Source organism: Taudactylus pleione, unplaced genomic scaffold (assembly GCF_031769625.1).
Source record: "Taudactylus pleione unplaced genomic scaffold, aTauple2 ptg000041l, whole genome shotgun sequence".
Lineage (NCBI taxonomy): Eukaryota > Metazoa > Chordata > Amphibia > Anura > Myobatrachidae > Taudactylus > Taudactylus pleione.
The window spans coordinates 49,545,400-49,561,959 of NW_028284443.1; the positions used below are offsets into that span (position 1 = coordinate 49,545,400).

The 16,560-nt window shown below is 43.1% G+C and overlaps 1 protein-coding gene across 2 annotated transcripts in view; it reads left to right on the plus strand.

Moving 5' to 3' along the window:
- Positions 1 to 16,560, plus strand: part of MCF2L (MCF.2 cell line derived transforming sequence like) — a 316,624-nt gene that overhangs the window by 210,245 nt on the left and 89,819 nt on the right. For both annotated transcript variants that reach the window (XM_088458539.1, XM_088458547.1), the window contains one exon: positions 10,859 to 10,973. In XM_088458539.1, the coding sequence (XP_088314665.1) occupies positions 10,859 to 10,973 (115 nt within the window). The remainder of the gene's footprint in view (positions 1 to 10,858; positions 10,974 to 16,560) is intronic.

Genomic DNA, 16,560 nt, shown 5'->3' on the forward strand with positions numbered 1-16,560 from the left:
TATTGTGTATAATACTGACGTGAGGCAGGCAGATACTGAGTATAATACTGATGTGAGGGAGGCAGATATTGTGTATAATACTGACGTGAGGCAGGCTGATACTGAGTATTGGCCTGTCTCACTTCATCATTATCCACAGTATCGGCCTTCCTTATGTCAGCATTATACACAGTATCGGCCTGCCTCACGTCAGCATTATACAGTGTTTAATAACGTGAGGCAGACCTATACTGTGTATAATGCTGACGTGAGGCAGGCCGATACTGTGTACAGTCATGGCCAAAAGTTTTGAGAATGACACAAGTATTGGTTTTCACATAGTTTGCTGCTTCAGTGTTTTTAGACCTTTGTCAGATGTTACTATGGTTTACTGAAGTAAAATTACAAGCATTTCATAAGTGTCAAAGTTATTGACAATTACCTTAAGTTTATGCAAACAGTCAATATTTGCAGTGTTGACCCGCCTCTTGAGGACTGACCACAAGTTCTCAATGGGCCATGGACCCACAATTTCGATGTTTTGTTCCCCGTGACACTTGAAACACCTTACCATAAGGCAAAGGTGATAACTATCATGCTGGAAAAGGCATTGTTCATCACCAAACTGTTGTTGGATGGTTGGGAGAAGTTGCTCTTGGAGGATGTTTTGGTACCATAATATATTCATGGCTGTGTTCTTAGGAAAAATTGTTAGTGAGTCCACTCCCTTGGCTGAGAATCAACCCCATACATGAATGGTCTCAGGATGCTTTACTGTTGGTACCAAAACATCCTCCAATAGCAACTTCTCCCAACCATCCAAGAACAGTTTGGTGAGGAACAATGCCTTTTCCAGCATGATGGAGCACCCTGCCATAAGGCAAATGTGATAACTAAGTGCCTCGGGGAACAAAACATCGAAATTGTGGGTCCATGGCCAGGAAACTCCCCAGACCTTAAACCCATTGAGAACTTGTGGTCAATCAAAGAGACGGGTGGACAAACAAAAACCCACAAATTCTGACAAACTCCAAGCATTGATTAGGCAAGAATGGACGGCCATCAGTCAGTATGTGGACCAGAAGTTGAGTGACAGCATGCCAGGGCGAATTGCAGAAGTCTTGAAAAAGAAGGGTCAACACTGCAAATATTGACTCTCTGCATAAACTTAATGTAATTGTCAATAACTTTGTGACACTTATGAAATGCTTGTAATTTTACTTCAGTATACCATAGTAACATCTGACAAAAAGGTCTAAAAACACTGAAGCAGCAAACTATGTGAAAACCAATACTTGTGTCATTCTCAAAACTTTTGGCTATGGCTGTATAATACTGACGTGAGGTAGACCGATACTGTGTATAATGCTGTCGTGAGGCAGACGGATACTGTGTATAATGCTGTCGTGAGGCAGACGGATACTGTGTATAATGCTGACGTGAGGCAGACCAATACCGTGTATAATGCTGACGTGAGGCAGACCGATACCGTGTATAATACTGACGTGAGGCAGACTGATACCGTGTATAATACTGACGTAAGGCAGGCAGATACCATGTATAATACTGACGTGAGGCAGGCAGATACGTGTATAATACTGACATGAGGCAGGCAGATACCGTGTATAATACTGACGTGAGGCAGGCAGATACCGTGTATAATACTGACGTGAGGCAGGCAGATACCATGTATAATACTGACGTGAGGCAGACTGATACCATGTATAATACTGACGTCAGGCAGGCCGATACTGTGTGTACTGCAGACGCGAGACAGGACGATACTGTGTACACGGCCATAGAGAGCCAGTCTGGGGCCGGGGGAAAGGGACATGGCCTAATTACAGGATTCGTGGCCACGTCCCTTTATGGGGGGGGGACTTTTGCTTCACTAGGGGAGGGGTTGCTGTGAGAACCCCTCAGCCCAGCGCAAATTCAGGTGGGGGGGTGCGAAAAGTGTGATCGCTCCCCCCCCCCCCAAAGGCTGGCGAGACTGCTGCTGTTGCACACAAGATATTTGTCTCTAAACAATAACCTTTTTACTCTTTTCAAGTGTTTGCATATGGTACAGTCCATCGACTCTTTCCTTTATGCCTAGTTCAGTACATTCGTTTATTTCAGAATAGTTTCTTGTTTGTCTCTTTGGGAAAAGTCCAACGTTATTGTAACTTATTATCATGTGAGTGGTCACCAGTTTGTGTGCCGAAGGTTAAGTGCCTGTGTCTAGTTTGAATTATAACTCAGAGGAAAATCGAAAAACTTTCCTGTCTGTTGTTTTTCACACAGTTAGAATTGAGAAAAAGAGAAATTATTGGTTTTGATTACTTTTTTCCTTTCAGGGTACATTCATTTGTAGATATTATGCATTTGCTGTTCTCTTTTTATATTTATATGTTTTATAGCATGTTATCTATTATATAGATAAGAAGTATCAAACTTTATAAAGCATATACTGTATGTGTTTATAATATGTGTCCAGAGCCGTAACTAGACTTTTTGGTGCCCTGGGCCAGAAAGAGCATTGGTGTCCACCCCTCTCCCTATTTTTTTAATTAGGAAAGTAAGACGCATGACATATCTGATTTGTCCCGTACAATGATGAAGGGATACCGATCCCATTGTACAACTGTTATCCAGGTATCATTGACAAATATAGTGGGAATGCAATGGCTGTAGGGATGATACACATTATTAATGTGTGTAATTATATTAGTATAACTCACCAGCTCTAGATGTAGAAGAGCGCTGGTGAAGCTGCACCTGCAGCAGGATTTGTCCATGAGAACTGCCATGCACAAACCTTGAAGCTGGCAGTGTAGATCACCGACTGAAGGTATTTAGTAGAAACAATGCTATTTGTAGTGCATATGCCGCATATATCAGCAGCGGGGAGGTCCATGTATGTACCTTGCGCCTGAAGCAGAACTCGCCAGCATAAATTATGGGGCAGATAGCTCCCTGTGTAAGGCGTCTGACTGCTAAGTAAGAGGTGATAGGTTTGAGTTACGGGCATGGCAGTATTTTGAAATGTGTGTGTTAAATAAAAGAGGATGTGACCTAAGGTGCTTGAGGGGGTGGCCAGATGTAGGGGGAGTTGGCCAGGGAGGAGTAGTGGGTGGCCAGGAGATGCCGGGAATAAAAGAGGATGCTACAAGTGAGAATGATTATGAAGAGAAATTTTACAGGCCCGAACATGTCGCACCGCCCTAGTTACGGCCCTGTATGTGTCTGTAGTCCATATACAGTTGTTCCCATACCCCCCCATTCCCACATTAAAGAGTATCTTCCACAATTAAAGTACTATATATAAGCAGATATCTCTGCAAACTGTTGTTGTATAATTTGCAGTGAAGATGGCAGTGTATCATGATTTAAATGACTTTGAAGGAGGCTTGATAGTAGGAGCCAGAGAAAGGTCACTTTATCTCTGAAATCAACACGAAATTTTGATTCTCACATACAACAATTTCTGCGACTGCACAACATCAAGGAAGACATCAAGCGTATAAAACACTGCTGTGGCAGACAAAAAACTGTGGATAATCATGGATAGCATCATCTGGCAAGCATTGTAACATCTGACCGGTGTGCGACATTGCCACAGATAACGGCAAAATTTTATGCTTTTGACACAGGTAACATTAGAGTTTGAACAATGCAATGATCTCCTCCTTCTATGGGGTACAGGAGCCAGTGGCCCACTCGGATCCCATTGCTCACCCCACTCCATAAGGCTCTGCGTATCACCTGGGCATGGGAACACTGCCACTGGATGCAATATGACCAGAGATGTGTAGGTTTGATGAGTTGAGGTTCCAACTGTTTCGGAAGATGGACAGTTACGCGTGTGGAGAAAATCCCACAAGGTTATGGTCCCCACATGCCAACAGTCCTGGGCAGTGTTTTACGGTATTGTGTGTATTCAACTGGCACGCATTAAGACACCTGATAGATTTGCAGATATCACTGATCAACATTCAACATACGCTATTTAAATATACTTTCAGATCATTTTCACCCATTCATGTCATGCATTCACTCAGACAAGAGCAGGCTCTTTCAGCTATGGGTGAGCGGGTTCGGATTTCTGAAATCCGAACCCCCACGAGCCCTCCCGATCCGAGGCCGATCCGAGTCAGGCTCGACTTTTCCCGCCTGACTCGGATCTGAAATCGAAGCAAAACGTCATCATACCGCCTTCCGGGTCTCGCGGGTTTTGGATTCTATATAAGATACCCGCGTCGGCGCCATTTTCTCACTCGGCTGTGGACAGTGAAGAGGGAGGGTGGGAGTTGGGGCTGGCTGGGCAGTGTAGTGCAGTGTAGTGCAGTGCAGTGTAGTGCTGTGCTGTGCTGCTGTTGTCCATAGGGGCTGTGTCCACTCCTCCAAAGTCCATAGGGGCTGGCTGGGCTGTGTTGTGCAGTCAGTTGTCCATAGGGACTGTGTCCACTCCAAAGTCCTGTGCAGTGTCCCAGTCCTAAAGGGGTGCTGTAGTGTTGTCCAGGGGGTGCTCTGTCCATCAGGGGTGCTCCCCCAAGTGCAAAAAAAAAAAATATTTTTTCTGTGTTTGTGAATTGTGTGCGCAGTAGCCGCACGTGCATCAACAAAGTAGCGCCAAGCGTGCGCCTGTGTCATAAGTAAAGGGCCGGCTGGCTCGTCCATTAAAGGGTGCTGTAACCCCCAAAGTGCACTCCAAACAAAATAAAAAATTATTTTCTGTGTTTGTGTGCACTGTGGCTGCACGTGCATCAACAAAGGAGCAGCGCCAAGCGTGCGCCTGTGTCCCATAAGTCTGTTAAAGGGTGGTGTAACCCCTAAAGTGCACTCCACAAAAAATAAACAATTCTTTTTTTTCTGTGTTTGTGTGCGAAATGTATGCGCAGTAGCCACATGTGCATCAACACAGCAGCAGTGCCAAGCGTGCTCCTGTGTAATAAGTCAAGGGCCGGTTTGGACATCTGGTCTGGACTGAAGGACGTGCCAACAATTTCTGACATGTCTACTGTCACTGCATATGATACTGTCACCACTGACAGAACGGTGGAGGAATTATTTTCTGTGTTTGTGAATTGTGTGCACAGTGGCTGCACGTGCATCAACAAAGGAGCAGCGCCAAGCGTGCGCCTGTGTCATAAGTAAAGGGCCGGCTGGCTTGTCCGTTAAAGGGTGCTGTAACCCCCAAAGTGCACTCCAAAAAAAATAAAAAAATATTTTCTGTCTTTGTGAATTGTGTGGGCTGTAGCCACACCTGCATTCTCAAAGCAGCAGCGACAAGCGTGCGTCTGTCTGTTAAAGGATTACATCGGTGACAGCATCCAAGTAGGCATGTCAGACAGTCCGTACCTGTACTGGCAGGAAAAAGAGGCAATTTGGAGGCCCCTGTACAAACTGGCTCTATTTTACCTGAGTTGCCCCCCCCTCCAGTGTGTACTCCAAAAGAGTGTTTAGTGCTGCCGGGAACCTTGTCAGCGAAAGGCCTAGGAGGTTGCTTCCACAAAATGTGGAGAAGATGATGTTCATAAAAATGAATTATCAACTCTTCCAGGGAGACCAGCCTCCAGAACGTACAGAGAGACCTGTGGTGGTGGATTCAAGCGGGGACGAATTAATACTCTGTGAGGATGAGGATGTACACAACACTGAAGAGGGTGAGGAATTGGTGGATGAGGACGACATCTTGCCTCCGTAGAGCCAGTTTGTGCAGGGACAGATTAATTGCCAGCTTGTTTTGTGGGGGCCCAAACGAACCAATCATTTCAGCCACAGTCGTGTGGCAGACCCTAGCACTGTAATGATTGGTTTGTTAAAGTGTGCATGTCCTGTTTATACAACATAAGGGTGGGTGGGAGGTCCCAAGGACAATTCCATCTTGCACCTCTTTTTCTTCTTTGCATTATGTACTGTTTGGGGCCTAGTTTTTCAAACTGCCATCCTGTCTGCCACTGCAGTGTCACTCCTAGATGGACCACGTGTTTGTGCCGCCCACTCGTGTCGCTTAGCATAGTCATCCAGCTACCTCGGTGCAACCTTTTGGACATAAAAGCACTATTGTGAGGTGTGAGGTGTTCAGAATAGACTGGAAATGAGTGGAAATTAAGGTTATTGAGGTTAATAATAGCATAGGAGCAGAAAAACCCACAAATTCTGTGATTTTAGCTGTTTTTATGCTTTTTAAAAAAAAACTAAAATACAGATCCAAAACACAAAACCCAGAACCCAAAACACGGAAGGGTGGTTTTGGCAAAACCAATCCAGATCCAAAACACGAAGAAAGATCCAGATCCAAAACACAAAACGCGAAAAGTGGCCGGTGCACACCCCTACTTTCAGCACGACAATGCGTCACCGTACAGTTCCATAGCCACCAGATTATGGCTAGCAGAGCATTCCTCTGAGTTTTGCCGCCTCATTCACAAGATTTAAGGGATTCTTCTAAATTAGACTCCTAAGGGGGTTAAAAGGGCTAAAATGTTTCCTCTCCCTGTGCAATGTCCTGCCTGACTGTCTCATCGTAGCTGTGGCACAGTTCATATTCAAACACCAACTGCCATCCCAAGTGCTGCCAAACATCACTGGCAGTTGGTGTGACTCCCCTATTTGAATAGTTTCTACACAGGGGAGGGAGGGGAATGAGCATGCATGGCTTCGAATGGCACTGGGTCGCGACTCGCTAGTCTTTATGATGTTGTGACAGAAGCAGCCAGATTAATTCTGTAGTGTATAGGGATATACCGTCTGCACAGATTCAGGCTTGACTGGTGACACCAAGCAGTGGCATATACTGTGTGGGGTACCACTACCATTATATTCTGCATTCCCAGGCTATTAAGCACATCCTAAATTCCAAAGTGAAATTTTTTTTTCAGCTGTTTTTTTTTTTTCTCCAAGTACCAGCATGTCTTGACAGCCATAAAGTATAGGCATGACAGGGCTTGCTGTCATTATCCTTGTGTCTACCTGTGCATAAACTATATCTGCTCCCCACATTATACTAAAAGTGTAACAAAAACAAAAGCTCTAAAAAAAAAAAAAAAAAAAAAAAAAAAAAAGGTTTTGCCAAAACACGTGCTCAGCACCATACTGAATACAGTGCTATTACTCTACAAATATAGGTCCAGGGACACAATTGAGGAGATGGGGAAGATACTTTGATCCTGTCTCTTGTGGAACAGCTCCATGACTGTGGGGCCTATTCATCAACACTAAAGTAGCTTGTTAACCATGCGGCAACACTAGTTTCAGCATATTTAAGGTATTCGTGCCATTCATCATCAGGGGTCCAATAGGACCACCTGATATTGGCCAAACTCCTTCTTCAGATGGTATTTGTTCTCGTAGCTCCACTCCTTTCTATGGGAAGTAGTTCTGGGGATGCAAAGAGGGATCGTTCCGCCACCTCCTCGGCTGCTTTGCACATGTGTGACCTTAAGACACACATGCAAAGAAGCCGACGACCGGGACAGATAAGTAACGCTGCTACTTCTGTTGCAGTGCCACTAATAGCGGGGAGCAGCTGCCCCCGCATCGTAGCAATGATGACTTACTCCGGTGACAAATAGCCCCCTCTCCGAGGTGGGTACTTTATTATCGGGGCTGTGTACGCCTTTGTATGTGAGAGAGATGCTGAATCATAGGGCAGAAGGCACACTTTCTTACAGATCACACTGTACAGCGATCACCAATCACCGTACAGCACTTGTACTTCCCCACCCTGGACCTGTGATATTCAGCAGCATACACATCAGCAAACCACAGGTTCAGGACGTTGTCACTAATTAATCATGCTTAGGGGTCTATTCATTATGTTGTGGACCCCGATAATTAACCGTGCGGACCCCGATAATTATCATACTAATTAATCATTACTCCGGCGCGGAGACAGCTGATCCAAAAATCAGCTGTTTCCACCATCGGAGCATTGAAACTTAGCACTGCTGAGTCTGACTTGGCAGTACTAGTGCGCCTGCTTGAACTAGAGTTCACGGAAGCGCATAAAGAGCAGGTGTCCGGCGGAAGGAGCTGAACAGAGGCGGAGGGATCCAGAAGGTGGGTATGCAGAAGCAAACTGCATCTGCAGACGGTGAATACTCCCACAATCAAGCTCAGAGAATATTTTGTTTTTTCGGAGCTTGATGAATTTAGGTCCCCATACTAGTGTATGGGGACAGTGAGAGAGAAAGGTAAGCAAGATATATCTGTGATATCTCCTGCATTACCTTTATGATGAATTGCCCTGAAACTTAATTTTTCCAAATATAAATACATGTTAATTTTCACCTGCTTTAGTAGAAATGAAGTGATAATGAATAGACCCCTTAATGAGAGCTTCAGTGTTTCTGTGTATTCCAGCTAAAACTCTTATATTCATTGAACTCTATCCTGAGTAGTCCATATTGGGTGAGGGCACACAGAAAAGGGAGAGGTTCTCCTATAATATAATGCACATGCTCTCTTATTAATTGGTATATTTTGGTGTTAGTAATCCCTTTAATATATTTGTGTTAATTGCTTATGTTTTTGGTGGCTGTTCAAAAAAACAAACAAACCACTATAACACTGCAGGCTTACTTTACTGAGTCAATGCACAGCTTTAAGTCTCTCATCGCCCTCTAGTGCTCTACTAATGGCATAGTATACTTGTCATATTGAACTCAGCCTCAGTTTAGCATTTTAGAGAGATGCCTCACATTAGTATCTAGATACTGCAGGGAGAAAACAATGGGTTCCAGGGGTAGCAGAAGAACCTTACACTAACAAATAAGCATATTTAGTAAAGTGTATAAAATGTCTCTGATGGATGGACAGTCTCAATTATTATTATTTTTTCTTAACTGAATTCTACCATTCTGATGCTTATTTACTGATACACTGTTATTTGACGAGACTCTGCCCCCTCCAGCTACCTGTTTTTTTGGCAAGTTGAGATTCTCCCCAATATGAACCTAATCTTCCGGGCTCCCGGATTGCACATACGCCCACTCCTGAGACTCCCCCCTGATGCTTTATGGGGATGTAGTCTTTGTTCTGTGTCCAAATAGCAGCAGCAGAATTGGGACACTGAAAAGCTCTGATACAGGGGGACTACTGTGCCGCCCCCAGCTAGTGACATCTATAGTACCTGTCACAACTCTCAGAGGGCAAATGGACACAACCTGTATTTGGGGATTGGCATGACCTATTTCTGAGGTGCGGAGCCTAATGTGCCAGCGGTGTTCACCAGGGACCCTCGCAAGAGGGTATGGGCTTGACTGCGTCTGACACACAGGTCTCGGCCCTCAGAATAGGTTCCCCTATACAGATGCTGGTGTACTCTGGATGTAATGGAGAAGATTCTCAGCGTAGTCAACAGGCCGGGTCAGAACCAAACAGACAACAAGGTACCAGGGAGCAGACGTGTGCAGGTCGCAGAGGATAGCCAAGGTCAGTACCAGGGATTGGACAGAAGCAGGTCAGAAACAAGCCAGGGTCAGGAACAGGTTTGCAGAGGCTGATTGCAGGAATCCTCTGATCAGTGCAGCTGGTGATTGCACTGAGGACACAGGAACTGTAGATATAGAACCAGGTAGCAGTGATGGTTTTCTGCACAAAGGAGCCACAGGATAGAACTTAACACTAGGAAGCAACTCTTTGCTCTGGCACCAGTTGGAGTTCTCACAGGGGATATGAATCTGCTGCTAGTCCATGATAGGCTGCTGAGGCAGGAGCACTCCCACTGGAAGAATGCTAGCAGCTGACATAGTGCATGATGGTGATGTCAGTGATGTCATGGTTCTCGAACAAGGTCAGGCAGAAATCCTGACATGCAGCAAATTGCAAGGTAAGTCACACAATTTGAGCAGAGTGTGACAGTACCTAGTGGAAAATCCAGCACTGATTTAATTGTTCTATTGCATTTAGTTTTTGTACATTTAGTGGTCCTTAAATCTCTGGCCCTCTGCATTGTCCTTACTTTTGCTGCAGGTCTCCCAACTAGTTGTCTGCTTGTCCTTAATAAGGGACTTAGGGCCTGATCCAGATTTGGGAATAGAGTAAGTTAGAGCAAGTAACTGTGTACCTGGATAAACCATGTTTCACTGCAAGGGCTGCATATACAGTACATTTTTCTTACATTTTGGGTAAATACTGGCTGCTTTTGCATGTAGCCCACAAATGCTTTGTCAGTTTTGACACACCCCTCCGAAATCTAAATCTCTGCACATTCTATATCTGCCCCACCTGCAGTGCAGCATGGTTTTACTAAGATGCACAGTTACTTGCACTTTCTTACTCTATTCCCAACTCTGAATCAGGTCGATAGATAACACTGTGGTCCTTCCACATTGCTAAACGTTGCTTATTTAGTTACTTCTCTTATTCTTTGATACCTTGTGTCTGTTACAGAGTGATCTTACAAGGGAAGCAGGAGGAATCATACTTTTACTGATGACCTCTATTGCTCCTCATGCATTACATCATTCATTACATATTGCAGGGCGGCCAAGATGTTTGTAGCTATTTTGGTAGTGGTGATATACAGTACCAGGGCCATGTCCTTCTAATTGCAATGTGGATCACATTGTACCTGCGTTAAACTGCTCTGTGTACTTTATTTATGCACTGTAAAATGTAGAGGACTGTACCATCTTCTGCTGTTGTCTGTTTATGAAGTAAGAGTACTTGTGTGTCTATGTGTATATACTAACAAATAAAATACAATTCAATATCTGGATGGACCCAACATTAGTGATATTGGAAGTAAAAATTCACTTTCCATCTGTAAAACGTATATGTGGTATATTACACCCAATATGTCTGTTTGACTATTTATTTATTTTTGTTTAAACTCCTACAATGTGCATAACACAAAATAAAAGTATTAAAAACAGAACTGTCATCCTAGGTGGAAGAGGTCAAAATGGTTATCCCGTCATCACATTTCCCGAATACCCAGAATTCAGTGAAATCCCGGAGACTGAGTTCCAGAATGTTCTGACATATTTGACCAGTGTACCCAGGTATGTATATGCAGTCAGGACCAACCTCTGTTAGCGTAAAATATTCACAAGTAAAGATAAAATGAATTAACATGGACCTTATTATTCTTATAATGTATGATCCATGGTGTTTAAGTCATTATATGTAATAGTATTATATCCTAGAAGCACTGCATTTGATTGGGTGGGGCTGCTAGGAGCATTCAAATAAATGACTTATGTGCAGTTAATGAATAGCCAGGACAAAGCAAATACTGTATAGTACAATACCTGTATTATGATTAAAATCCTGTAATGCTACACCCGTCCTTTTTCTCAGGAAGGATTCTCATCTGCCCCTGTCCTGTAAGGGGTTTTGATTAGTGAATGTTTTTTTCATGACTATTATACAATGTACAGGATATTCACTCTTAACATGGTAACTCTATATGAATGATACATTTTCACTGTTATGGCCAACAAGTTGTAAAGTTCAGATGTCATTAAGGTTTAGTAGACTACGTGGGTATGTGTGTATTTGCTTTGACTAACCTATTGTTCAATACCATTGTTTGAAATGTTTGATTTAGGCTGTAGAAATCTTGCACCATGGTGATTATGGATGAGATTGCAGACTCTTTTATGTATCTACTCTTTTATAACGTGTTCAGAGGTTTCCTGTCTTGGGATTTTTACATGAAACATATCTACTGGCACCATCAGTGGCGGTGTTGAGCCAGCAGAGAGACTCTGTTGTTAAACCTTTAACTCTTGTATATACTTATGTGAAGACCATACAGATGGCAAGCTGAAACGATACTCCCAGATTCAGACTTGGCCTCCGTCCACGACGGCTCTTTATATTACAGAAAATCTGTGAATTTGACTGTAAAAGCTAATAAAGTTTTGCAGCAACAGTAAGGAAAGCACAGTTCTCCAGTCTGTTATACTAAGATACTGACGCATTGTCCTTCAAATTGTTAATGGTAGGGTTCCCATAAAGCCATAAAAATCACTTAATTCCTTTTATGTTTCCGCTTATAGGAACATATTCCCACACTTGTAAATTTGCAACATGAGTCCAAGTTATAGAAAGCTGAATTGGGATTTAAAAAGTTGGGTCTCCTTTAGAGTAGGCAACACATTTGAGAACTATAAAAAACCTAAAATTTTATGCCTGAAGTATGTTTTGGGAGTTTTACATGTCTTAAAATGGCTTTAAACATTTGTTAACTTGACCACTTAAAAGATATGCCATTGATCATAATCCATTTTAATGCTCTATTCTAATTATCTACTTGTGGGTTTTAATTTTCTTGGAACTTCAGCTTGCTGTACCGAGGACATGCCTGGTCCTTTGTTTCCCTAGGAAGTTGCTTTAAGCTCTCCATAATGGTTTTTTCAATGTGGCAGTGAGTTTCTTTGCTGAACTATATATACTGAGAAGAAACTTTATCTTGTGTATAGCTCCTGTCGGGTCCTTAACAGTCTGTATTGGTGTTATCCGGTCTGTGCTGTAGTCTGTGTTGTTATGAATGTCCAAAAAGCATGTCATCCACTCAGAAGGGTGGCAAGCCCATAATTAATTGAGTCATTCATTTGCAAGCTTATACACCTGAAGCCCCAGCTCCGACCCAGGATACTGAACATAAGTTAAAGACAGGGCTTCAGAGGACTTACTCCATTGGACATGGGTTATTCTTGGGTTGTCAGCATTCACACAGGATGCTGGGAGATGACTAATCTCCAAGCGCTCCTGAGCCAGCCAATAAGCAGTCTTTTAGGCATGACCCGGGTCATACCTTTCACACCGCCGGCTACCCTGGCCGGACATAGGAATAACTCTGCTAGCGACCCAGGTAGCAGACCCGGGATGCACAACCTGGGTGAACCCTTTCACACCGGGCAAGGACCCAGGTCTCACTAGATTGCCCAGGCAATAACCTTGGTTCTCCGCTCTGTGTGAAAGGGGTATTAGTAATTTGATTCAAGTGACAGCATGCATAAGAATGATAAAATCACCCAGTTAGAAGTCAGTTAGACCCATACTACATGTGAACCACAAAAGCTAATTCACAGTTATCTTCCTAGTGCAACATACACAATGGGAACTAGTGTTTGTTAGCTACTATTTTACTGCAAATGTTGCAGCTCAAGGAATTATAAGTGTATATAAACTGAAACAACTTCTATATGGTGCCAGGGGCAGATTGGCCTTAGGTCTTACCAGGAGTTCGATGTCATGGGACCACCTGAGTCAGTCTATTTAAATTTGTGTTTATTTTTGTTTCCTTTAAACTAGTAAGGGTGGAGGAAATTTGTTAAATGGGCCCCTATAGTTGTCATCCCAATGTATTCGGACCAGCCCTGGCCAACAGGAATCTGGTCTCCATAAGTGTGTCTTCTGATGGAGAGGTCATCCACTTTAAACTGCCTCTCATTTATGTGAGCGCTTGCCCCCTTTTCTTCCTAGCCTCAGTGATGAGTGATTTGCTGAGACACCTTTGATATTGCATGGAACCAGCTCAGAGGGAAGGAGAGAACATTGATACTTCCTTCCTCTCTGAGCTCTTTGGGGCTTTTTGAGGGGAGAGAGGTCTAGAGTGTTCACTCTTTGGCCTGCACTGCCACAGCTAGCATTCCAGTGACTCCCTACTCTTTTTTTGGCTTGCTAGCATCTCTCAAAACATTGCCAGATGCCTACAGAATAACAGCTAACTAAATATGTTTAATGACTCTAGGGGGCATATCCAATTGTTTTGGGGCGCACGTAGATCCTGTCTGAAGTGACCAGTAGCTATTCATTTGTTTCGGGCACCCATCACTAATTGTGAATTTCACCTCCCACCTTCCTAATATGCAAGCAGAAAACCTCCCACATAAGGGCTTTTAAATGCCTTAACTTGCACTTAATAAGCGAGAAGATGCTTGGCAAAGCAGTGTCCTAGGGATCTATAGGCCATTGCACCACAGTAAGACCATGATAACAAAATGAAAACAAGTATCCGTGTAAAAGAAAGCATATATGTATTATAGTTTTATTTATTTTATATATAGCAATGCCTAAACATTTCAGCTAATAGCAATATATGTTACAAATGTATTGCATTGCTAATATTGTAAATGCGCTGCCAATGGCGGAACCCAGTTAGAAAATGACTGGGAACTACTGCTCTATAAGTATTGTAGCTGTTGTCCTTTGTAGGTATTGGGAGATAAGCTCTTCATCATCGTGAGGTATCAGAGCTACATACAGTATGTATACATACATAAGGTACTAGTATAAATGACATCATGTGTGATCTATTGGCCCCGGTCTCTATTCTGTTTTCTGTACTACTATACTTCTAAACATTGGAAACAGATCTTCCATTTTATCCTAGTAAACTGTGAGCCTTCCAATGTTTTTTTTTTTTTTTTTTTTAAGTCACACATTCAGATGTATGACATCACTTTTCTAATATCATCTCTCCTGCAAATATCTGCAGTTCTTCTCATGTACATATAACAACAGCAAGGCATGTATCCTCTTCCATTCAGATCAATAATCTTTAATTAGAAATTAGCTATAAAAAAAATATATCAAATACTTTTTATATAATTTTTTGTTTAAGGTATTTAGACACCATATTTTTGGACTTGTTTCATTGTGATGTGAGCATCTGTAGTACATATTATTTTGAACAGCGAAGTCCAAATTGGGCAGGGTTAGAATCTATCTATGAATGCAGAATGGAGAGCAGCCTGGTGTGTACTTGCTCAGGTAAATGCTGCCTATACTTGCCATGTAGAATATAACATTCTAAAAATCCTAAAGCTAAAGGGGTCAATGTTTTAAAAAAAAAAAGTTTCCCTTTAATTATTGATTAGACCAGGGGTCAGGCAACTTTTTTACCTTTTACCCCAAAATATATTTAGATACGCTGACATTACCCCCTTGATTTGAAGGGAAGAAAATCATATAGTAGTGCCCCCATATAATGCCCCTGTAGAAGTGCCCCTGTAGTCATGCCCCCATAGTTATGCCCCTGTAGTAGTGCCCCCATATAAGGCCCCTGTAGTAGTGCCCCCATATAAGGCCCCTCTAGTAGTGCCCCCATATAAGGCCCCTGTAGTAGTGCCCCCATATAGGGCCCCTGTAGTAGTGCCCCCATATAGGGCCCCTGTAGTAGTGCCCCCATATAGGGCCCCTGTAGTAGTGCCCCCATATAGGGCCCCTGTAGTAGTGCCCCCATATAGGGCTCCTGTAGTACTGCCCCCATATAAGGGCTCCTGTAGTACTGCCCCCATATAGGGCCCCTGTAGTAGTGCCCTCATATAGGGCCCCTGTAGTAGTGCCCTCATATAGGGCCCCTGTAGTAGAGCCCCCATATAGGGCCCCTGTAGTAGAGCCCCCATATAATGACATCATGACGTCTCTCCCATAGTGTACATGGGGAGAGCCGGAAGCTGGAGTTCAGAAGAGAACTCCAGCCTCCGGCTAACGCGGCGCTGCATGGGAGGCTGCCGGGCGCCCGCTGGTAATAACATCTCAGCGGGCGTCCGGCTTAGAGCCTCCCTGCAGCGCCGGGCTGGAGGACACTGGCGCCGCACCCGGCACCAGTGACTTCCATTCCTGGGGGTAATGGACGGACAGCCGGACATGCAATGATAAATATGCATGCCCGGCTGTGCGTCCATTACCCCCAGGAATTTCATTTTTACCCCATCTAGGTTAATTTACCCCTGTTCCCCTACCAGTGGATAAGACACTCCTTATCGAATATATAATAATTCCACTTCTATCTCTGTGGTCTCCATAGAAACTGCTTAGAAATTAGTTTACAGGTCCCACCAACCTCCAAATTGAATTTTCCTGTGGGATTCAAACACCCAGCACCAATGGGTTTCCACAGTGGTTGTTATCAGACCACTAGTATTTTTGGCATAATGGGGCCACTAATGCACTGAACACAAGTAAACAGTTAAGTACTTGGAGGTTAATCAGTAGTATTAGTGGTTCCCGAACTTGGGACCATGGCAGTCCGAGTTTTAACCCCTTCGCTGCTGAGGGTTTTCTCACTCTTGTGCTGAGGTAATTTTTTCACATTTACGCTCATAACATTCCAACATCAATAACACTGATTTTACCCATACAAATTATAACTGATTTTTTTTAATTTTTTTTTTTCAGAAGTCTTTGAATTTTCCAAAAATACCAGTAAGGAATATTTAATTAGATGCAAAAAGTTTTCGCACATTTCGCCTGTTTTGGTGTGATGCAGTATTTTTGCTTCATTTGTCTATGCGCTCTTGTTTTTCGCATTATCCAATTACAAAAGACGTGAAAACGCATTCACACGAAAACTGTTCATGGAGTAACCAGCGAAAAGTACAGGTGAATTTGTGGAAAATCTGTCTGTACCCCTTACAATAGGTAACTGACATAGGTAATCATTTTAGAAGTGTATTAGTGGCCCTAGTAAAATTATTTGGGGTTCTTAAATGGTCCACCTAGTTTAGTCATATCCGTTTTATGCAAATTCAAATATAGATATTTAGTTTTATGCGGTACTGAGGTAATAAATGATTAGAAGTACATTAACACCTCATCAACTCCAGAAATGCATATTGGTGATTGAGAGAGAAT